At 46.6% G+C, this 25561-nt stretch overlaps 1 protein-coding gene across 7 annotated transcripts in view; it reads right to left on the bottom strand.

Moving 5' to 3' along the window:
• Nucleotides 1-25561, bottom strand: part of LDAF1 (lipid droplet assembly factor 1) — a 294437-nt gene that overhangs the window by 145766 nt on the left and 123110 nt on the right. For all 7 annotated transcript variants that reach the window (XM_078665073.1, XM_078665072.1, XM_078665070.1 and 4 more), the window contains one exon: nt 17348-17516. In XM_078665073.1, the coding sequence (XP_078521199.1) occupies nt 17348-17516 (169 nt within the window). The remainder of the gene's footprint in view (nt 1-17347; nt 17517-25561) is intronic.

Here is a 25561-nt window from a genome sequence, read left to right on the forward strand (position 1 = left end):
TCTAAACACAATTTAACATTGAGCTCAACAGGTTTTTCTACATAAATGCAGTTGATTACTTTCAGGATTACTTTTCTAACCACAAGACTGGATCCTGGATTCAGTCCCGGGACCTAAGCTGTAAACAGTTAAGTAAAAGAGTTTTGGTTACAGTTGTAATTTTTAAAGGATATAAATGTATTTTCAAAGTTGACACTTAGAAACTTTTCAGTGAAAAACTAGCAATGTTACATCCTATGGAAGGAAATTAAAGTCACAGGTAAAGTAGGTTCTTGTTTCTTTTGTAATCCAGTACTGGACTTCTAGGTTCAGCACTGGGACCTCTACCTAAGACAGGTAAGTATTTACGTTTCAGTAGTTGGTACGATTTTGAAAGAATATTTGTAATTTGCAAAAATCGACACTTAGAAGAAATTTCAGAGAAAAACAGTCGATGGTTTCCTATGGAAGAAAATGCAGGTTACTGGTAAGTACAGTTAGGATTACTTTTGCGGTTCAGTACGGAGCAAGAAAGTACAGCACTGGCTTCTCTCCTGATCCCAGGTGAGAATTTCGGAAATCGTTATTCGGCTGATTTTAGAGGAATATTTTAAAGTTTCACAACTGCACACTTAGAAGGAATTTCAGTGCAAACCAGTCAATGTTAGCCTATGGAAGGAAAGTGAGTTATCGGCTTTCAGGCGAGTAGTCGACTGGTGAGGTTAATGTTCTGGGCATAGACTCAGGGGTCGGAAAGGTACAGTTTTTACACCCTCAGCGGCACAGGGGCAGCCGGGTGCAGAGAGAGTAGGCCCAATGCAATCCAATGGAGGGTAGGGGGCCTTTGGTTGGTGGCTGCAAGCAGGCAGGCCACGCAGCTGTGGGAGCTGAGCTCTTGGTCACTTAGGGCAAGTGTGGAAGTAGAGTAGGGTAGTAGTTGCACTTCCAGCGGCACTCGGGCGGCTGGGTGCAGGGTGCTTTTGAGCCGTCGGGAGCTCAATGTTATCCAATTGGAAAGTTCAAAAGTGAACAAAGGCTGCAGGCTCGGGGATGGAAATTCTTCAGGTGCGACCATCTCTTCGAGAGGTGAGTTGGGATCTTGGAGAAGAGGTAGGCACCTCAAAGGAAGGCACAGGTGACCGTGGGGCGCCGGGTGTGGGGCTGTCTTTTGGCATCTGGAAATCTTACCCTCAGCTGGTCGCGGTTGGAGGGGTCCCTGGTTTTGAGGCTGCAGGCGTCATCGAGGAGGGTTTTGGGGCACTGGACTTCTGGTCCCAGGCACCAGGCGGACGTCCTCGTGGTTTTGGTTCACTCGGGCACAGGCCGAGCTCGGCGGGTGCAGAGTGGGCTGGGTTCGTGGTTACTGGCTGGCACCAGGGGTATTGTTGGAGCAGAGACTCGGCTCATGGGAGTCCCAGTCTCTAAGAGGGTCAAGGCAGGCAGGTCCTCCGGTGTTCTTGAGGTTGCTGTCCGCAGGAGATGCCGGTATTAAGCAGGAGCAGGTTCACGGATCAACAGGCCGATAGGGCTGGGGCCAAGTCAGGTGTCGTCGTCCTTTTGTTTGCAGCTGCACGGCAGGTCGTCCTTCTTGTTTTCAAAACGGGATCTGAGGAAGGAAGGTTCAGGGTGCCCCTAAATACTAAGTTTAGGGGCGTTACAAGGAGGCCAAGGGCAGGGACCAATAGGTCCCTGTCCTGGGGTGGGTACACCCCCTAATCTGCTCCTCTCCTCTGGGAGGGGGGCTGTAGCCTAGCTGTGATTGGGCAGGGCTCCCCATCTTCAAGAGGGCCAGAGCCCGGGGTCGTGCTTCACCTCGCCTCTCCCACCTGAGGGGTGGGGTTGGCACAGGCTGGTACACCCCCCTTCCTGATGTAGGGTTTCCCACCAGTCTTCCTGCCAGAGTGGGGGTCAGAACTGGTGAGGGCCAGTTGCTGAGTATAGCAAGTGGTCTGGAGAAGCTCACAAAAGGGGGCAGGCCTTTGAAGCTTCCCCCTGCCCACCCTGGGGGAGGAGACCCAGCACCTCGCCAAGGTTGTGCATTGTTGCAGGCCCAGGAGAGCGGGGGGCTCTCCACCCAGGGGTCCAGCAACATGTCTGCTGTGTTGCAGCCTAGGCAGCCTCTCAGACCAGACATGGATTGTAGGTTAGGTTGCAGGGGGCATCTCCAAGATGCCCTCTGGTGCATTTTACATTAAATCCCACACTGGCATCAGTGCGGATTTAATGTGCTGAGAAGTTTTATATCAAACTTGTCAGTCTTCAGTGTAGCCATTATGGTGCTGTGGAGTTCATAATGACAACCTTCCCGCACCATATACTCTTAATGGCATCACTGCACTTACAGTGCCCAGGAATGGCCCTGGGTACTGTAGGGGTACAGTGCTCATGCACCTGTGCCCACACCACTGGCATAGGGCACCCAGCCAGAGGGGTGGCTGATGTATGCCAGGGCAGTGGGGTTTGTGGGCATGGCAGACAGGGATGTGTGCCATGTCGACTCTTTTGTTAGTTCTGTACTTAGACACTCAGCCTGCAAAGGCAGTGTGTGGGTGTCAGGGTACAGGGCCCCTAAGGGTGGCACAATAAGTTCTGCACCCCTTAGGGGTCTTCTCTGGTCACCATGCGATGGGTACCTAGGGTACCATTTACTAGGGGCGGACAGGTGGCCAGAGATGCCAATTGGGTTTTAGTTTTAACACAGATTTAGGGGAGGAACACAGGCCCTGGGCACCTGGTTGGCAGGAGCCCAGGGCACACTCAGCCAAAGCACATCAGCAATTCAGAAAATAGTGGGGGCATACCAATGCAAGAAAGATGGCACTCTCACACTCTCTTCCTGGCTTCTTTGGAACAGGAAGCAGGAAGAACTAACCTAAGCCAATTAAAACACTGCAATGCAGCGTTGTGATCGGCTCAGAGGAGCCTAGGTGCTTACCAATCACAATGCTGCATGGTTCGGCGCTCGACGGGGAATATAAGCCTGGGCATGTTTTCCACCCAGGCTGTAATGCAGCCTGGGTGGAGAACATTCAAAGTGCGCATGAATGTTTGGCCGGCCCCATTCATGTGCATTTAGGAGGATGTCACCACTCCTCCCCCTGCGCACAGCCTAGCACCGCCACACAACACTGCCCAGAAAAATAAAATGATAACAACATCAATTTATTATCATTTTATTTTTCCTTTTCTACCCTGCTGAAAGGCAGAGGGACAACGCTCCTCCGCCTTAGCGGAGGAGCCGCCCCTGCTTAGGACCTGGAGGGTCTTATAAAAAGCACAGAAAGAAAAAAATTATGTTTTTCCGCATTTAAACATGTTGAACTGGCTGTAATCAGACCTGCAAGTTTGTCAAATTCAAGCACTATGCAGTCACTACACTTTTATATGCACCACAGGGAGAGGATGAGGCCTTACGGCTAGAGCAGTCGACCTCGATCCTGGGGAACAGGGTTCGAGTCTCGAAAGGGACGCTCACATCATGTGATTCTGGGCAAATCACTTAATCTCCCTGTGCCTAACAAAATAACGAATGTGTCAGTCTGTAAAGCAAATGGTGCTCATGTAAAGTGCTCCGATACCTTTGGGTCAAGATCCTGCAATATAAAAATCACCCCCCCCCCAAAAAAAACACCTGCCTTTATCCTCTTGAACTTTATATAAACATAAGTATTCTACCTATATATCATCCCATTTTGTTTCACATTTATTGGTCTACTTGTAATTCTGAATGATTTAAAGTCAGTTTCGTGGCATGTATTAAGGCCTCACATTGTTATATTCCCAAGACTTAAACTGATGTAACAGTTGTTCTCCTTACTTGCATACAACACCAATGTTCTTAGGTATGCATTTATTATATATAATTTGTAGAGGACGGAGGCAGAGGTGGGGTAAGAACAGTTCACAAAGAGAAAAGGCACAGCGGTCTGAGAAAAATGGTTGTGAGGGTGCAGTGTGTGGAGAGAATATACAGAAGTCTCCGTTGTAACCCTGACCTGTGTTTTCTTTGAGGGAGAGGTTGGCGAAAGGGACAAACACCACATTGAATGTGTCTGCACTGCAGCTTACAGCTGGGCTGCACTAGGATATGAACTGGCCACTTAATATAGAGCCATAGATACTGCTGCCTATGAGACCTCGGTTTCCCTTACTGGTGGAAAGTATTCAGGAGGTGCGGATACTTTTAGTGGGTAGGTTTCTTGTTCAAAAGTGTATCTGTGGACTTGGCGAGGTGGGATATTTTTTATTAGGTACTAACCTATATTAGTCAATTTGTTATAGAACATTTGTGTGGAAATAAAGAACAAAGTAAGGCAAGTTCAGATATTTCTAGGAAACGTAACCCTTTTCAAACGTTCTTTGTTCAAATGTATATCTGGGGAATTGGCAAGGTGGGATAATTTTATAAAGTACCCACATCAATTACTCAATTTGTTATAAGCATATTTGTGAAAATAACAAGAAGTAAGGCAAGTTCAAATATTTCTATAAAACTCAACCCTTTTCAAGCGTTGCACAAGTTACTCCTCTTTTTTGGAAAAAGCAATGTTAAAGGGAAAGCCTCCAGTCGCTCGAAAGTTAGGTTTCTTCTCTTCACATTTGCCAATCCCTTGGCATTAAATAATCACATTCTGCCTCAAAGACATGACTTACTAGAAATCCAATAATATCACAGGACATAGGGGAAGAGAAAGAGAGGAAGTAGCAGTATCTTCCTGCAGAAGGGGGGGGGGGTCACTGTCTAATGATGGTCTGGTGGTGCCTACCGCACAGGACACTGCGCTCTATCTCCGGATCCACCTGTAGGCCATTATTGGCTTACTCAGAGCATTGTACAGAGTAATGAATATGCTACTTACCAGTATGCATCTGTTCTTGGCATGTAGGGCTGCTAACATTCATATCTTTTGCATATCTTTTGCATTAGATCGCCGCCTAGTGTTGGGTCCGGATGATCGCACATTGTTGTCCTGGAAGAGTCTTCGAAGTATCCTGAGATAGGTGGCTCCTCCCCTGGACTACAGTGCGCATGGGCATCGGCTCCATCCCCAGATTGTTTTTAGCCATTGTGGCAGAGATGGAGTGAAATAGTGTAAAGGATGGCCATGCTAATGATTGAATGCAAGAATATGTCTGCAGCTGCGACAGGCACCGGGGAGGAGGGTGGGCGATATGAATGTTAGCAGCCCTACATGCCAAGAACAGATGCATACTGGTAAGTAGCATATTCAGTTCGAGGCATGTGGGCTGCTAAATTCATATCTTTTGCATAGAATATATAGCAGTCCCTCCATTAGCGGCGGTTGCCCGTGCCAGCTGCAGAAACTTGAAAAAGTGTTTTGAGAACAGCCTGTCCTACAGCCGCTTGCTGTTTGGAATGCACATCAACACAGTAGTGTTTTGTAAAGGTATGTGGTGTAACCCACGTGGCTGCTCTGCAAATGTCTTCTAAAGGAATGTTCCCCAGGAAAGCCATAGATGCCCCCAATTTGCGTGTGGAGTGCGCCCTTGGGGGTATCGTTAAGGTACGTTTAGCCTTTTGATAACAGATTTGGATGCACTTAACAATCCACCTGGCTATTCCTGCTTTGGAAATTGGGTTGCCCTTGTGCTGTGGCGAGAAGGCAACAAATAGCTGTTTTGTTTTCCTAAAGTGTTGTGTCCTGTCAATATAGTACATCAACGCCCTCCTGACATCCAAGGTATGAAGCATTCTCTCCGCCACCGTTTGTGGGTTTTGGAAGAATGCAGGCAAGTCAATAGTTTGGTTGAGATGAAACTGTGACACCACCTTCGGAAGGAATTTGGGGTTAGTACGCAGTACCACCCTATTTGGATGAATCAGAATGAATGGCTCTTGGGTTGTGAGCGCTTGCAGCTCACTAACACGCCTCAGTGACGTAATAGCTATTAGGAAAGCTACTTTCCACGTTAGGAACTGGAGTTCACATGAGTGTAATGGCTCAAAAGGCGGTCCCATCAGCCTGGTGAGGACCACATTGAGGTTCCACACCGGAGCTGGCGGTGTTCTTGGGGGAATGACTCGTTTTAGGCCTTCAAGAAAAGCTTTAATGGCAGGCACTCTGAAGACTGAGAGATGCTGCCTGTTCTGAAGATAAGCTGCTATGGCGGATAGATGTATCCGAATGGACGTGTACGCTAGATTGCACTTGTAAAGATGCAACAGATAGCAAATGATGTTAGGGATAGATGCATCTAGCGGGTTGATGTTATTGGCTGTACAGTAAATGACAAAACGCTTCCATTTTGCAGCATAGCACGCTCTGGTAGTTGGCTTCCTTGCCTCCTTGATGATGTCCATGCATTCAGGAGGTAGGTGAAGGTATCCAAACTCTAGGACTTCAGGAGCCAGATCGCCAGGTTGAGCTGTTGCGGATCTGGATGCTGAATGTCTCCATGGTTCTGCGTCAAAAGTCTGGGCGTGAGGCGCAGCCTTTGATGCGGCACCACCGAGAGTTCGAGAAACGTGGTGTACCATGCTTGGCGCGCCCACGTTGGAGCAACCAGGATGAGAGTCATGGAGTGCTGCCTTAGTTTTCTCGCCACCAGCGGGATCAGAGGGGCTGGCGGAAAAGCGTACGCAAATCTGCCTGACCAGTTCATCCATATCGCATTCCCCTGCGATTGCGGGTGAGGGAACCTGGCGGCAAAGTGTTGGCATTTTGCGTTTTCGTTTGTGGCAAACAGGTCTATCTCCGGCTGACCCCACTGCTGGAAGTACAGTCGTAGAACAGAGGGGTGTAACTCCCACTCGTGCATTTGATGGCTGTATCTGCTGAGCAGATCCGCCATCTGATTGTCCTTGCCGGGGAGGTGTTCCGCCATGAGGAAAATGTTCCTCTGAATGGCCCACTTCCACATGCTCTGAGCCAGATGAGACAGCTGTGGCGAGTGTGTGCCCCCCTGCTTTTGAATGTAGTACATCGCGGTCATGTTGTCCGTCCGGACTAACACTACCTTGTTGCACAGATGTACATTGAAGGACTTGAGCGCCAAGAAGATTGCCATCAGTTCCAGATAGTTGATGTGCATCTTCTGTTGCTGCGTCGTCCATAGTCCCTGCACCGTGTAAGTGAGCAAATGAGCTCCCCATCCCTGGAGAGATGCGTCCGTTGTCAGGACGATCTGTGGCACTGGGTCCTGGAACAGTCGGCCCTTGCAAAGGTTGTGTGGAGTCCACCAATGCAGAGAGTTGTATGCCCGACTGGTAACCAACACTAGGTCTGTCAATTGTCCCTGAGCCTGTGTCCACTGATTTGCTAAGCACTCCTGGAGCGGACGCATATGTAAACGTGCGTGAGGGACTATGAAGATGCAGGAGGCCATCATGCCAATTAACTGCATGAACACTCTCGCTGGAAGCGAGTGTTGTGGTTTGAACTTTTGGATTAGAGTCCGCATGCTGTCTATCCTGACTTGGTTTGGCTGAGCCATGGCCGTCAGGGTATTGATTGTTGCACCTAGAAACTGCCGGACATGTGCCGGCTGAAGATGCGACTTTGGGTAGTTCAACGAGAAGCCCAGATCGTGAAGGAGGTGGATGGTAGTTGACATGTCCGCGGCGCACTGTTGTTCTGACTTGGCTTGAACGAGCCAGTCGTCCAGGTAGGGGTAGACATGTATGTTCTGCCTCCTGAGGTGCGCCGCCACCGTCGCCAGACACTTGGTAAACACTCTCGGGGCTGTGGTCACCCCGAAGGGTAGGACCTTGAACTGGTAATGCTTGCCTTGTATAGTGAACCTGAGGTATTTTCTGTGGGACGGGTGTAGTGGAATGTGGAAATATGCATCCTTGAGGTCTAAGGTTGCTAAGAAGTCCCCTTGGTTTAACAAGGGAAGGATCTGTTGCAGTGTAAGCATATGGAAATGTTCTGACAGTATATACAGGTTGAGGGGACGCAGATCCAGAATGGGTCTGAGAGATCCGTCCTTCTTTGGAATAAGGAAGTACAGGGAATATACCCCCATGCCTTCCTCCTCCACCGGCACGAGCTAGATTGCGCCTTTTTGCAGCATCACCACCACTTCCTGCTGCAATAAGTGCAAATGCTATGCGGACATAGGCCGTTGCCTTGGTGGAATGTTGGGTGGAGTGGACTTTAACTCTAGACAATAACCGTACTGGACAAGTTGTCGCACCCACCTGTCTGTGGTGATGTTTGTCCAGACTGGCAGGAACTGCTGGAGTCTCCCCCCGACAGGTGTTAAATGGTCGGGAGCAGTGACAGAGAGTCACTGTTTGTTTGGGGCAGAGGAGCGGGAATTGTTATTTCCTCTGCCACGCCCTCTGGTGCTGTTTCCTCGATAACCCCCTTTGTTCTGCTTGGGGTACGAGGACTGTGCTCCACCTCTGGAGAACTGTGACTGTTGACCCATCTGTCCTCTGGTGACTCCACGTGCACCTGAGCGACGAAAAGTGTTGCCCCGGAACTATTGTGATTGTAGGGCCCCCATAGACTTAGCAGTTTCGTTGTCTTTCTTAATCTTCTCGAGGGTGGTGTCAACATCAGGACCAAACAGTCTATCAGGATTGACGGGCTGATTGAGTATGGTTGTTTGAATGTCCGGTTTAAACCCTGATATGCGGAGCCACGCCTGTCGTCTCAGCATAACGCTAGTGTTAATAGCCCTAGCTGCTGTGTCTGCGGCATCAAGTGCACACTTTATGGCTGCGTTAGAGATTAGTTTTCCCTCCTCTATAAGCAGTCTGGTAGCCTCTTGAAACTGCGGAGGCAGGTGTTGTAAAACTTGCTCTAGGGTGTCGTAATGCGCCCTATCATAACGTGCCAATAGTGCCTGTGTATTGGCAATACGCCAGAAATTGGCAGCCTGCGCAGCTACCCTTTTGCCCCCTGCCTCCAGCACTTTTGACTCCTTGTCCGGGGGAGGAGCTTCACCCGTTGTTTGGGAGTTCGCCCGTTTGCGGGCATTTGCGACCACAAGGGAGTCAAGAGGCAACTGTCCCCGAATGTATGCAGGGTCTGCAGGGGCTGGTCTGTACTTCTTTTCGATGCGTGGATTGACCACCCTTGCCCTGGTGGGTTCTTTAAAGATGTCCGCAGCATGCTTAAGGACCCCCTTAAGCATAGGCAGTGTCTTTACTGTCCTTTCAGAGACTGAAAAAGTGTCAAATAGAAAGTCTTCTTCTACTGGGTCGGCATGCATGTCCACATCATGATTAGCAGCTGCCCGTTCAATGAGTGCATGAAAACCTGCAGAATCTTCTGTTGGGGATGCACGTGCACTGAAAGGCTGTTGGTCCTGCCCCACATCCTGTGTGCCTTGGTCACCTATGTCGTCATAGGAATCTTGCTGTGCATCGGGTTCATTGACGGGGAATGTATATTGGTCATCTTCTCCATAACCCTCACCCTCAGAGTGGTCTGGGGAAGGTGTTGGGCTCCTTCTAGGGGGAGGCTGGATAGGTTCCATCAGGACTGAAGCGTCCTGAGCAAGCTTTTTCTTCTTCAGTGGTATAACATAAGAGTCCACTGGTTGCGAAGTGATCTTTCTTTTGTAAAGGGTCAATTTGCCCGTGTCTGCGTCGATAAAACGCTCAGAATCCTCTCCTGAGTCGAGTAGTCGACCTGTTAGCGCTCCAGACGTTGACGATTCCGATGTCTTTGGCGCCGTTTTTGGCGTAAAGGCCTTCGGAGCCTCCTTGGGCGGCAGAATGAAGAGAAGTTTACCAGCAGGCTTCGCCGGCAAGTCCATCGGCTTCTGGTGCGATGGCATCGGAGCCGACGTCGCAGATGCCTTCTCTCGAATTCTCTGTAGTGAAGCGGCGATGGGGGACGCGTCACTCACAGCGGCACTTTGCGCCGACGAGGAGGCCTTCACCCTGGCCTCGGATCCGACATCTTGTTGGCCCTTTTGAGTCCTAGACGTTGACGCTGCAGCCGTAGACACAGAGTCCTTGGACCGATGTGTTGAGCTTCCAGCTTTCGATCCGTGTGATTTTGCCAGCTCCGTCCCCCCAGTCGGAGCCGGAGTCTTGTCGCCAGCTTTAGCGGGCTTTGAAGGCGTCGCGCCGGTCGACCCGTGCCGAACTCCCTTCTTAGAGGAAACCTCTTCTGTCGACGATGTCGACACTGTCGGATCGACAGTTTTCTTCGACTTCTGTGGACCGGATGCCGACGGAGTCGATGAGGCAGCAGGTTTCGGTTTCTTTGGTGGAACGGCCGCCATCTTAGGGACGCTTGAATCCGTAAGTTTCGGTTTCGGGTCGGCCATTTTAGGTGTAGTCGATACCGTTGGTTTCAGTTTCGGTTTCGCTACGGGCAGCACAGCAAGTATGTCCGTGGCGGGGCCGTGGCTTGCGGTACGGGGTCTTGGGTAAGGCCGACTGGCGATCCCGTGACCCGAGCCTGATCCGCATAACCTTCGGGGCATAGCTCATCACCCGAGCTATCTTCCGCGGCCCCATAAACTTCTTCGACGTCCCCTACCTCGTCGACGTATTCAAGGCCTTGACCCACGACTCCATCGTCGTCTTCCGGATCTGCCTCGACGTCCGTCGCGGGCGGTGAAATTTGAAGATGATGGCTCCGGCCCTCCTCTTCTTGGTCGCCGAAGATGTTTTCTGGATCCGGGGCCGCTTGTCTGGCCTCAAGGCGCACCGCGCGCCGAAGCTTGAGAGTCTTCTTTGACCTGAATCTGGAGCAGGCCATGCAGTTGTCCTCGTTGTGGTCCGGCGAGAGGCACTTGTTACAGACCGGGTGCACATCGATATGTGGGTATTTCGACCCACAGACGGGACAGTATTTAAACGGGCTCCGCTCCATGCTGAAAAGTTGCGGTCGTGTTGCGATGAGAATGCCTCGATGTCCGAAGAGTGATACGACTCCGTAGAATCCGACTCAAAGAGACGGAAGAACTCAAGACCGTGCGCAAACAATACCGACGCGATGAAAGTAAGGCCTTTTGGCCGTAAAAAGCTAGTTTTTCTCGGTTTCGACAGAGAGACGTCGAGACCGCATCCGAACCCAATGGCGGAAAAAAACAATCTGGGGATGGAGCCGATGCCCATGCGCACTGTAGTCCAGGGGAGGAGCCACCTATCTCAGGATACTTCGAAGACTCTTCCAGGACAACAATGTGCGATCATCCGGACCCAACACTAGGCGGCGATCTAATGCAAAAGATATGCAAAAGATATGAATTTAGCAGCCCACATGCCTCGAACCTATTCCTATGCAAAGGCTCACATTATTACCTTTTGGTGCAGGAGAGCAAATTTATAAGACACCGCAGTCAGTTCATTCAAATAGAGGCAGGTAAGATGGAAAGCCCTGAAGCCAAATTAATCTGAGGGTTTAGGCTTGGTTCTAACATACAAAGTAAAACAGGCACAAGCGACCACTTCTTGTTTTATTTATTTTTTGTTGCAAGGGTCTCTCCATGAATGGCCAGGGAAAGAAAGAACCCAGATTTGAATTATATTTCCAGCTTTTCAGAGCTTACAGACTTTGTCCGAGGTATGCCAATGCGATTAGTGTGTTGACCAGGCTGGATTCATTATATGCCTTAAGGCTACATTCAGTTAGTCAGTCAGTAACTTTTATTACGATCACAAGGATCCTGAAAAATATACACAGCATAACAGAGACAAAAACGTACAGCAATGATAAAATAAACAGTATAAAAAGTTACTAAAACCATTACACAATTTTTTTTTTTTTTTAAACTCCATGGGAAAAAGTGCAATATGCAATAGCAGCCAATGACAAATCTGTTAAAACAGAATTAAAGTGCTTAATGTGGTGGATTACAGAGCCAATAGATACAAGATCATAAACCATTACAAAAAGGATCGGGACAAGCCATTCCTTATGGGCAGCAAAAAGATTTAAGAACATAATTTCCTTCGCTTGATCCAGAGCGCGTGCCAAAATTTAGAAAGGCCAAACGCACAGTATCAGTGCACAGAGCTTGTAACACCTCTAAATAATGACCACTTCTACTAGAGAAAATAACGGGACAATCCATTTTTTCCTCAATAACCAGTAGGACGGGCAAAAAAAAAAGTAAATGAATAGATTCCGAGCTTCCTCGGCATGTCGGACAGAGATCATCAAAGCCAATACTGCTCGATTATTTTGAACAAAACAACTTGGTAGGTAGTGTTTTATAACGGAATTGCAGGAAAAGCTTCCATGCAAATGAAGGAACAATTTCATCAATACTTGATTCGAAGGATAACGAGCATTTAAATCTAAGAAAGTCTTTGGTCAGGCTAGATTCTGAGACTAAAGCATCCTCTGGTAAGGTGATTTCCCAGAACACTTCCTTCATTCTTGCTCTTGAGATTAGGCTCATACTTCCCGGGTTTGACCAAAAAGCATCCATGCCCAGCTTCCCCAGGATTTTCTGTATGGCACTGAACCAGTTGTTTTTTTGATGCTTTGGGGAATCTCAAGAGATCTAGCAGAGTCTCTCGATACGGTCCAAGCTCATCCACAGTCCATAATCTAAACCAGAACATTAGCAATCTATAATTTGCCTTGTGTATCAATTCTCTATGTGCCAGATCCATATACAAAGGTTTCATTGGGGAACTTTGAGATAAATCCACTAATGATCTTAAAAAACGATTTTCAACAGCAATTAGCGGCGCTATGTTTCCTGTCCCCCACAACTCTACTCTATACATTATGCTCCCCAATACCTTAGTGTTGTAAATCTCAAGTGCTGGAGCAATTTGGCGCGAGACTGTTTTTCTATGAATCTTGCTAATGTGGTTACACTGAACAATTTGGTTTAGTTTTACCTTTTCCATATGGCCATCCCAGTGTACTGATGGGGACACTCGAATACCCAAGTAGTCAAATACATCTACTTGTTCTAGTCTGGTATTGCCAGCACATATCGGTCTACTTAATACTTTCCTTCCCATTTTATTAAAAATCATATACTTAGTTTTCCCCTCATTAAAAACAAACCCCTATCGTTACAAAAATGTATAAAATCATTTAAAAGTTGCTGGAGACCCTGGGGTGACGTTGAAATTAAAAGCGTGTCATCCGCAAATAATAAGGCGGGAGCTCTTTTAGTGCCTATTTTTGGGGCATCACAGCCATCCCATACCAGGAAATTAATAACACCATTGATAAAAAGAGTAAAAAGGGTGGGCGCAAGCACACAACCCTGTCGTACACCAAGCTGTACAGGAAAGGTATCAGTAACTTCATTTTTTGGGCCCCACCTGACCTGTGCTGAATTAGAAAAGGGGAGTATAATTAAGATGTCTAAAATGTTTGTCGGCATGCCCATCTCTTTTAGCACACCCCACAGCTTTGCACGAGGCACTGGGTGACGGAGCTGCGTCGAGTTGAAGTTTGCGGCCTAATCCAGCGTCGAGTTTTGACCTGGCCGTGTTGTAGTTGAACAACATCGGCCGTGAGTGGCAGTCAGGGTCCGGTCCACCGTAGTGGGGGGTTTTTCTTCGCCCGATCTCGACGGCGCTCAATTGCCTGACCAACATTGAGGGAGGAGTGACGTGGCATGACAGTGACCGGGGGTGGAGGTCTGTCCCGCGGACCCGGTGTGGCCCGGCCGGGGTTCGGCGAGTCGGGGCCTTCGCTCACGAAGCGAGACACATATTGTTGCCGCAGAAATCGATCAGTCCCCTCCGACGCCGTCCGGTCCGCTCCTGTCTGTTTCCCCCCCCCGAGGAAACCGGTTCCCCGGGGGAAGTGAACGATATCGTTGCTGAGCGTGAAGAAATGGACCGGACGGAGAGTGAGCCGTCGCTAAAAACGATATTGGCAGCCATCGGGGCATTGCATTCACATGTGGATGCCCTGATTCACAAAATGATGACGGGCTTATTGGCGATGGAGTGTGGGGAACCGGACTCTGTTACATCCCAGGTATTACCACAAGTTACGATTTCAACTACGACCCTCTTGATTCTGAATGAGGACCCCGTGCGACAAGAAGAGCAGCAGCCCTTGGTTGGTTTCCTGGAAAATCCTGAACCCAGTGTTTTGAACATATTGGCATACCTACCATCATTGCTGACTTTGGGAAAATCGATTTGCGTCTCCTTCCCGGAGAATCCGGTGGGTGATTGTCCTTGGACTTCTATACCATTCCTTCCCTCTTTGGTGACTTTCCGATCTTGGAGAAAACTATATTGGGACTATCCGTCCATGAAGGAGTGTTCCGGTGCTGCTGAAGTTCTTGGCCACTTGCTGACCTTGAATTGCACTGTACTACATTTATTCAGACTCTTTTTTCACTTTGATTCTCCTGCTGAACTAATGGGAGGGGTTCACATAAAGATTCGGAAGGGCCAGGGCTGAGAGGGATCGACTGTAGCTGGTATTAAGACCTCAAAGGATGTAGAATTTGTGGCTGTTGGTCTCACTGGAGGTTGGGCGGTGCATTACGGCTCCCCCTAATGTATTCTTTGATGATTATAGATATTATTGACTTTTTTATCATAGGGGGGGCTGGTCTCTGGCAGGGGAGAGGGGACCGGAAGTTTATATGGAAATGCCCTCCCCCACAGTTTCTCTTTTCTACTTTTAGAATTTAGTTAGTTGGGGCGACAGGCACACTGCTAGTGGGGGTTAGGCGATAGCTGTTGCAGGGGTGCAGGGTGGTGGGATGGGTTTTTTGTTTTCTTTTTGTTATCGCTCATATGGTTTCCCTTTTTTCACTCTCTTTAATTTTTCCTTTACTAGTAATATTGGTGAAATATCCTGGTTCTGTCTTTTCGATTCCAATGTCTGGTTGCCATGATTCTTTTGCTGTTTTGATTTTATGGGTGGGAGGGTCTTGAGGGTCCGCATTTAAACTGCTTATCGATTGTAATGTTGCAAGTCTTATTTCGTATTCATTCGCGCTGGCCCCTCAGATTCTTCTGTTGCTCCACGTCTATCCTGTTATTGCTCCTGTTCACCCTATTATCAACATTATGGCACCGGATATGTCTATTCCTTTTTTCCTGTTTTAAAATAATAAAAAGATTTATAAATAAATAAAACAAATGCCACATATAATTTCCCACCTTTGACATCCACTTCTTTCCAATAAATACAAATAAAACGATAAACCTGGTCTAAGGTGCTAACTTTACTGTGAAAACCAGCTTGGAAGTCACTTAAAATTTGGAACTCCGTCATCCATTCTTGGAGCCTCCCTAAGACCTGTTTGCAAAAAATGTTTTGAAGCGAGTCAATGAGGCTTATCCGCCTGTAACTCGAGGGCTTGGTTTTGTCACCTTTCTTAAAGATCGTCACAATTTCTGCAATCAGCCATGATGGCGGTACGGGAGTTCCCGCCAAGACCAGATAGGATAGCATATTAATGTACGTGCCCCACAATGAATTATCTTCTTTGTACAAATCATTTGGAATTTTGTCAGGGCCTGGGGCACGGCCCATTGCACAGGATGAAATTGCCAGTTGGGTTTCCTTAAGTGAAAAGACCAGGGGTTCATGTTCCCCGATCAACCCCTCACCCACAGCCTCATTTATCTTGCCACTTACATAGCTGTCAATAGCATAAATGGACGCAAAGTAAGTCATCCATTCTTCAGGCTGTATATTATGTTCTAACATTGGTCTTTCCCCTTTAAGCCAGTGAATGGCCTCTCTCCAAAAGGTCTTAGAATCTTTATCTACAAGTGCTGTACGTAAAGTTGACCATAAGAAAGCCTCCCACTCTTTTTTAGCACTGGCAATAACCTGTCTGTACTTGGCTCTACAGAGCACAATCTCAGAGTGGACCTTTCGGTTAATGGCACTAATAAGTTCCCCCTTAGACTTACTACACTTCCGGTTAAACCAGGAACTTTTAGGATTTTGCTGCAGACCAGCGAAGTGACAGCCATTTCCTCGTGTCTTAGCTGGCCGGCTAAGCAGTTCTCTGACTTCCCTATAGAGCTGCTCATGCCAAGAGCCTAAACTCATTACCGCTTGAGAGCTAGGGATTTTGTCAAGGTGCCTAAGTCCCTAGTTTTGCTCCTAATTTTGTCTAGCATTTCTGGATGTTTTTCTACCCAACTCAATTTTACCGACCTCAAATTATTAGTAAGGGACAAAACTCCTGGATTAAGACATCCTCTTTTATGGAGCTGGACATTGCCTTGCATAAGAAGAGTAAGAGCAAGGGCATTGTGATCACTTTCACCACAGCCATATCATTTACTATAGGCCATAGATTGGGAGTAATTAGACAGTAGTCTATTCTGCTTGAATGATTTGGTCTATTAAAGGTGTGGGCCCCATTTAGGTCTGATCTTGTTCTTCCATTAGTTGCTCTCAAGTCATGCTGCAGCGTGAGGGCTAGCAACTGACCACCTCTCTTCGTCCATCTTACCTTCGGCAAATTAAGTGGTGAAATTGACCACTCCCTATCCCAATCCTTAGTCAGATCAGGGGTAGTCAAAGCAAAAGGTTTGTACGTACAATTAAAGTCACCTGCTACTATGGTGGGGGTGTAATCCATGTGCTTAGACAATGCATCGTCCAGTGTACGTAGAGTAGTGCTTTCTTCTGTGGCAATGTCCACCCTATTATACACATTAAAAAATGTGCCTTTCCAACCACTAGATAAAGTCAGCTCCAATGCCAAAATATCCAGCGAATCTAAATGCAAGTGCTTAATTTTGGACCCTATAGCATTCCTCACCCAGACCAGTAAACCTCCCGAGGGTCTACCCTGCTTTTTCTTAGTAGCAGCAATGTCAAAAGTGGAAAAACCGCTTCTATGAGGCGCGGACAGACTCCAAGTTTCCTGCAACAAAATTATGTCAAAGGTATCAATGAATGTGCACCAGTCGGGGTCTGACAATAGTTTAGAGACCCCGGCCACATTCTAGACCAGAATCCTAAATGAAGGAAGAATAAAACACCCAGTTTCAACTGGACAAGCTTTCAAGGTTACGCCAGGAGTTGCATTTGTAGCATTTGGCACATCACTCGATGTCGTAGTGAGCAATGGATTAGTTTCTGATTCGGAATACTGTAGGAGTGGGGAATAATCCTGTCAACATATATGCGACAGAGTGCCAACATTCATTCAACGCAAACACACAACATGTAGTTTTATTTTTACATTTTATGTAAGGCACAAGCTGGTTAGTATGCTCCCTCTACTGAAAATAGATTGTTGTATGGAAACCAAGCTTCACTTAAAAACAGATTGCTACAGTACACCCCCCAAAGTTGAGCTCAACATGTTTACTCCTCAAAAGGTTTGAGAATGTTTGCTCTTTTTTCTTTTAATCAAACACTGGCTTTACTAATGAGATATGGAGAAGAGTATTAAAGCCAATGTTTTTATGGTGAGAAATGTATAAATAATCACAATATTGTAACAAGAAGTGTGTGAATACCTTCCAATAAGATCACCACAATGCAGGCAGACACTGCTGTTCCTACCAAGAGCATCAGGAACAACCCAACTGGAATGGCAGACATCACAACAAACACCAATAATGACAAGGAGACAAAGGGATGGTCTTCCAAGTAATGGCCAACTGGCGAGTTCAAGAAAGAAACAACCTGTAAAAGTAATTTAAAACATTTTAGTAATATAATGATACTGAAAACAAAATAGATTGCCTGACCTATAGTCAGAACCTTTAGAGTGAACACCTCAATAAGGTAAACAATCATTATTTTTAAGCAGAAAATTAAATGAATTATCAACAGACAGTGGAATTCATTCATGAACTCATCATTAAAAGAAACCATAGTAGGCGTTTACAAAAATTACAATAAAAACATGTACATTGGTTCAAAAGAGGTTCTTTAGGAGTCAGTAGAACCAGAGTTGACACTTGAAAGCTGAAGCAATAGTAGACAAGAGTTATTTTGATTGTCTATCTTAGAAAAATGGCAGTAGCTGATCATATTTAAAGACAGGCAAAAAATAACCAGAGTGAGAAATTCAGGTAGAATGTCAGAATGAGTAAACAATTACAAAGCAGGTTTTGGCAGGCTTAGGTTCCTATTTTCAGATACTTGGGTGCATTAACTTATACAATGACAAAAGTGTTTGTGTTGTCGATGGCTCTATAGCCACCCAAACCACAAACTGATTATTTTACATGATAAAATGTTATGGTCATGGATAGCAAAGTACTGGGGGCTCCACCTTAGGTCCAGCTGCCTCCCTTTGTATTATCCTTCAGACCGATCTACACCACCTGTCTTGTCACACCCTCCTCACTTAATTAATCATATCGATTTGACGTTTTCTTTGGCCAAATTATTCCTAACTCAAGTGAAAAAATCTGGTCTGTGTTCAATCACACCTACAGTTTCGATAACAAACAAGAAAAACTGGTGTTTCTCTTTTGTTCGGCATGACAGTATAACTTCTGACTGTCCAAAGTCTGAGCAAAAAACATTGACAAAGCCAATAGGTATCGCATTGGTGACCTACTGACTTTCTGTGCAGCATGGCTAAAGTTAAATTATTATTTTTTTAAAGCCTTTGATGCGCGCGCTGTTATTTTGTAGACACACGCACCATGCATGCGTGTGCCTACAAAATGATGCAGGCGCTTTTTAAGCTTAAAAAAAAGAATTATATAAAGTGAGCAAGAGCTGGGGTTAACAGAAGGAATGGAGGGGCCAAAGCAATACAGGGGAGTATAGATAACGTAGAAGAAATATGAAGGATGGTGGAATACGCTGAAGCAACACAGAAAGCATAATCAAAACAGGGGAGGTGAAGGAGGCATAAGCGACACAGGGCCGAGGGAAAGTAAAATAGAAGCCACAGTTGGGTGAAAGGCACAATGGGGGGGGGGGGGGAGAAAGAAGGCGTGGATGCTTGTTGGGAGGAAGCAACACAGAGGGCGCAGGGAGGCAATGAGAAGAAGCAAATGGGTGAGTGCAACAGGGAGCGTGTGAGCAGAAGCACTTGGGGGACTAAGAGCATCAAGGTGAGTAGGGGGAAAAGAAGTACACGAGGGAGACAGCTGGAAAACGTGCATGCTCATGGAGTGCTTAATAAAGAAGAAAATAGTAGTGCTTGAAAAAGAAGCAGTGGAGATAGAGATGCCTGTCAATTAAAGAGATGCTAAAGAGGCAAAGCTCCATAGGAGGGATTAACACCAGGTTGACAGACTCGGACACAAATAAGAACCAGGCAATTGAAAGGAAAGCCAAACAATGGTAATCGACAGGCAAGCTTCAAAGCCCTCTATGTCCTTGGGAAACCACAAAATGCCTTGCAACACATTGGACATCACATTTAATCAAAAAGACTTGTCTTGGCACAACATCCGGTCTTATAAGCAGCAGAATATATAGTTTCGACAGTTTGATAATTCTGCTATGATTTAAAATTAAGTGACTAAATAATAGTAAACATCTTCTGGAAGACCAGCCATTAAAAAAAGATGATTCCGCATCAAGTATTCAAAGTGACACAGTAGATTCAAAAGAGGAAAAAGTTCTAGAGGAAGAAAGGACTGTCTGAGAATTTTTTATTTATATAGCGCGAACTTGATCCCGAAGGATATCAGAGCGCTTTACAATTTGAGGCAAAGGCAACAAATCAGAACATAAGTCCAACATGGGGAAAGAAAAAATGCTTATAATAAATTTTCTGGACATTTCCTTTTCCTCAGGAAAGAACGTAATCAACTTAATGCACCTATTAAAGTAAACAAAACACATTCCCTCCAGTATGTATGCTAACTCTCAGAAATAAAGCATATAGTGGAGAGGGCTAAGCAGGAAGCATGCACAAATGAGGTTACCGAGACATTCTTTCTCAGTAGGCTGCCCCCCAATCCTTCAAAAGGTCCCTGAAATAAGCCAGTAGTGCATGTATTCTCAAACCGCACTTATTGTCATGGGCCCTTAAGAGCTCTCTAAATAATCCAAGGTGCAGGGTGTCTCTGCAAAAAGCCTGATAGTACAGACTCTTTCATGCTGTCAGTGTCTTCAGGCGCATCTGAGGAATGCCTTTCGAGTGTGGGGTATGGAGCCCCAACCAGAAAGTGGCAGACTTTATTTGTAGCTGAATATAGCACAAACTTGCCCCAAAGATATCAGAGCGCGTCACATGCGTACCATATTTCATTACACAAGGTCAGATTATTTTTTTTTTTTATAAAAAGGGTCAGATTTTTTTTTTAGCAGTGGGAGATTACATGAATTGCCCAGAAACGCAGGATGTTGAGCATACTCGAAACTGGTTGTTCAGTTTCAAAGTCGGCAGCACATGCCATTAGATCACATCTCCTTTCAGACTTTTTGAATGTACCCCCAAGTGTGTGGGTTTCCTAGAAGTCCCCTGGGGTTATTTTTGCCCCATCTCATAGGATAATCATTAAGGGAAATCTGGAAGATATCCTGCAGTAAGTGTGCCCTTTTTGCTGTGCACCTACATCTGCAATGCAGTGCCGAGATAAGGTAATTTCCTAATTTGCAATAAGCTGTGCTCCTATGCAAAGGGACACTCTACATTTACAGGTGCAAAATATCTGCACGAATGTTGCTACAAAGAGGCTGGACATGCTTGTGTGGGATCTAGAGTAATATTAAGTTGCTCAGTAAGTGCTAAAAGCAAGTGAATAAACGCATTCTGCCCATGTCGTAAACAGCCCCAGTACACTTGGTAAAAAGAGTCTCTGCTATTACTGACACCAATTTGCATCTAATCACAGCACACAACTAGGTAGGTTTGTATTTAAAGGACAAAGTTTCTAAAAAAGCAATTTGCAACACCATTAAAAGGAGACAGTAGATCTCAAGTTTATAAAACAAGAAGTGTGACATTTGAATCCCTAAATGTATTTTTTTTTTTTTAAAACCCATATCCACCGGTTGCAAATTCTAATTTCCCTCTTTCTCTCTACTAGAAGGCTGTTCTAGTATCAAACACAGATTTTGAAAAATTGCCATATGCACTCACGCCCAATATTTCGACTAATTTCAAGTTGTAAATTAATGCTCTAGATTAACACTAACATGTTTTTCCAACATGCATCACAATAGGAGTGTCTCAATTAAATTCTCCTGACCAACAGCTTCTTAATATATAGTCGGAATGGATTTTCAACACAATTTCAGTACAGATGTACTATTTTATGTTTACCCTACATTCTTTCACACTTCTGGTCCTCCTGAGTAGAATCCTCCACAACGTTGTCGTTTTCCAGAAATAGTGTCAACAGTGATGTGGGCAAACAAACTCGTTATTCGGGAATATTTTTCCAATATTCCTGACATTGCTCTAGAGCCCTTGTATTAGAGGCTTCCTAGAACCACTAATATTCTTTTCTCTTTCAATGCCGCTCACAGAGTTCCTGGATGAGAAATCAGGATCACTCTCGAATTTTCTCAAAATGTCTCATTTTGTGGAATATTAGCATTCTTGAAGATATCGGTATCTTTTCACAAAATAGAGATTTAACTCAGATTGTTGCTTTTCTATTGCATTTGATGATGTTCTTAAACAAAATGTATACGCTTGGGTTTTCACAAACTAGAAATCAAATGCCAGACTGTCAAAACTGAAAATTGTGGATTAGCAAGAACTCTGATCTGTGTCTGCTAGTTTTGACGGAGACAGATTCCAAACAACACCATCACTATATACAATAACGGGATTATCCTAATTCAATCCACAGATAAGAACCTGGAACTACTAGACAACCTGTTCCCCACGTTCAAACAACACCTCTCCAATCACCGGACCCCCACTCATAGCACCCTCAGGCCTATCACCCTTGAATTCACAGCCCCCAATCACAACCCTTCTAACCTAGCTCAACCCCAAAACGACACGCACCTTTCCTCCACCCCCGGCACCTTAGACATTCACCCACCTAATGTAGCTACCTCGCACTCCTCATTTACAGACATAGATCCCTCACCCACACATTCCAGCGGCCCCCCCACCAACCTCACCTTGTCCTCCTCTCATAACACACCCATTCCTGTCACCCCTGACACCACAGCCTCAAACCACACTCATTCTAACCTAGCCCAGCCACAAAACGACATGCACCTCTCCTTTACTCCCGACACCCTAGTCATTCACCCACCTTCTGTAGCTACCCCACTCCCCTCAAGCACAGACATAGATCACTCCCCCTCATACACCAACCACCTCACCCCTTCCCCCCCACACACCAGCCCCCATCCCCTTTCCTCTCACCCCTGATACCACAGCTCCCACCCAAAACGACATGCACCTCTCCTTCACTCCCGGCACCTTAGTCATACACCCACCTACCGTAGCTACCCCACACCCCTCAAGCACAGACATAGATCTCTCTCCCTCATACACCAACCACCTCACCCCTTCCCCCTACACACCAGCCCTCATCCCCGTTCCTCTCACCCCTGATACCACAGCTCCCACCCACAACCCGCCTAACCTAGATCAGCATCAGACCGACACACACAAAGGCAAACCCTACCCTTTATCCCCCCCCCCCATTCTCAGCCCCCACTTCCACCCATTAACTAATCACACAGAACACACCACCTCCATCAACTCAACTACACCCCCTCAAAAAAGAACCATCTACAATCCCACTTCCCCCCCCAGTCTCACCCCCCACTACCCAACCTCCACCCCCTTCACCACTAATAAAGTCCATCCTCCACCCTGCACCCTCCGCCTACCACCAATACTCTCATCCACACCACCAACCTCTCCCCTATGTCATCCACGCCCGACCCTCCCATCCCCACCTCCAACACATTTCCCACACTGGACTACATTACGGGCTCCCTCCTCCAGCTCAAAGAAGACATGCACATCATCAAACAACAACTACTCTGTCTATCACACTCCAGTCACCCCTCACCCAACACCCTCCACCAGATCAAACAAGACATTCACATCATCAAACAATCACTCAGCACACACCCCAGACACCCCTCACGCGCCTCCACCATCACCTCCCCTCCCAACTGGTCCTCCACCCGGGCGGCGAACTCTCGCACTCGACTCCCACCGCACTGGACCTCAATCCCTGTTCACAACCGCGAAAACCGCCCCCATCGCTCCTGCAACCCTCTCTCGGACCTCGACACAATCACCCTCCTCCGCTCCTACGACTCAGCTCCCCATAGCAACACACCCGACACTCTCACTGCCATTCCTACGATTCACTCCAATCCCCTTAGACCCCCCACACTGAACAAGAGAATCGCTATCCATAGTAACCTGAGTAAAGTGCCCCTCGCTCTAGAACCCCCTTCCACCCTCGACACACCCCGTCTCAAATGCACTCTCCTCAACTGCAGATCAGCCGCTAGACACTCCTCCGCTATCGCCGATCTCATCCTAAAATTGGATCTTGACTTAATCATCATGACTGAAACATGGCTAACAGAATCTTCTACACCTATAATGGACATTCTGGTTCCCCCCAACTACCACATCACCAGACTTGACAGGTCTGGCAATAAAAAAGGTGGCGGAATTGCATGTATATACAGGAGCAACCTCTCTGTCTTGAAAGTAACTTCCCCTTCCTTACCCTCCCCAACCTCCTGTGAATACATCTGCCTCGATATTATCAGTGAGGGCAAACCGATCTGCACTCTTCACGGCGTTTACCATCCACCCGGCGACAACCTTACCTTCTCCCAACAAATCATGGATATGATCTCAACCAACTCCGGGCGACAACTCACAAATATACCTTGGTGACTTCAACCTCCACTGGAACGATCATAATGATGCGGTGGTAAAAGGTCTGAAGAATTTCCTTAACGCCCTTGACCTCACTCAAATTTGCAACAGTCCGACACACGAGAAAGGCCCTACCCTCGACCTTATCATCTCCAAAGAGGCCTCTATCCAACTCGAATCTATCCAACCCTGTGACTGGTCAGACCATAATATTATATCATTCTTCATCAATGAAAAAGTTAAATTTAACCCTGTTCAATCCGCCAGGCCCAAAGTCTGGAAAAGAGACATGAAAAAACTAAACTCAAACTCTCTGCCCCCCAACAGCTGCAACTTACTGCTTCCTCCTACTGGCGTTAAGGACGTCCAATCCTTGACTGATCACTATCTTAACACTATGACCTCAATAATTAATGAAGTCGCACCCTTGCAGCTAAAAAAAGCCTCCGCAAAAATTTCCAATCCCTGGTACGACGGGAGTCTCAATGACGATAGACGCGCCATGCGAATGGCAGAGCGCACCTGGAGATCAGCTCCCTCTGCACTGAACCTAAAAACCCTGAAGAAAAAGAGAAATGCCTACTTCAGGAAAATAAAACGCTCAAAATCAGACTTCTTCAGCCATCAGCTCGACCAAGCCAAAAATCGTCCGAGAAAGCGGTTTGAACTTATCCGAACACAATCCAAAGAACAACCCCAACCTCTCAACACTATGTGCGAAGCTCCCTCCTGCGAAGACTTCGCCTCTTTCTTTAACCAAAAAACTGACAACATAAAGAATGATCTCCTCATGGACGCAAGCCTCTATCCCAAAACCCACTGCATAGCACCCACTAAACCAAAAAACAATGCCACTTGGTCAACCTTTGTCACCTACACGGAAGAAGAAATTGGCAGACTGCTCAGCACTCTGAAACCATCCAATCACCTCACGGACCCCCTTCCTGCTAACGCTGTTAAAGTCCTTACCCCGTCGCTCCTTCCACTCTGGACTAAAATCATTAACAGCTCACTTCAACAAGGAACCATTCCCGACTCCCTCAAAGTTGGACAAGTCACACCCTTGCTAAAGAAACCTACAGCCGACCCCTCTGACCTAAACAACTACCGTCCCATTACCAACATTCCGACTCTTGCCAAACTGCTGGAAAAATGCGCACAAATACAATTGACTAAACACATTACTCAGTTTGATCTCCTCAACTCTCATCAATCAGGCTTCCCAGCAAATCACAGTACTGAAACTGCTATGACTCACATAATTGACAACGCCCTTCAAATCCTAGATCATAACGATACCTGCCTCCTCATCCTCCTTGATCTCTCCTCCGCATTTGACACCGTCAAACATGAGAATTTACTCGAACTATTAAACACAAGAATGGGCCTATCTGGAACTGTGCTCAAATGGTTCACGTCCTTTCTGCATAACAGGTCGCAGAAATTCAAGAGCAACAACTTGATGTCCGCGCCAAGACCTGCATCGCTAGGCGTACCACAAGGATCCTCCCTATCCCCAACTTTGTTCAACCTAGTTATGGAACCTCTCACCACCTTGCTACAAGAATCCAATGTACACTTCCACATGTATGCTGATGACACCCAACTTTATCTCAAACTACAATCACCCAAAGACATCACGCTCTTGAACTCAACGATCAGAAGCACCCAATCCTGGCTGGCCGCTAATCATCTCAAACTCAATGCCCTTAAAACAGAGTTCCTTCTGATTTCACCTCCCGCAAAGATCACTACCGCACAAATGTGGCTTAAACACCTAACGGCACTCAATGTTCAACCCACCATCGTGGACTCAGCGAAATCTTTGGGCATAACACTTGACACCAATCTCAGCATGCAGGAACACATCAACAAAGCAACTAAGGGAGCGAACTACCAAATCAACACCCTTAGGAAACTTAAACCCTTCCTG

This window comes from Lissotriton helveticus, chromosome 10 (assembly GCF_964261635.1).
Source record: "Lissotriton helveticus chromosome 10, aLisHel1.1, whole genome shotgun sequence".
In the NCBI taxonomy this organism is placed as follows: Eukaryota; Metazoa; Chordata; class Amphibia; order Caudata; family Salamandridae; genus Lissotriton; species Lissotriton helveticus.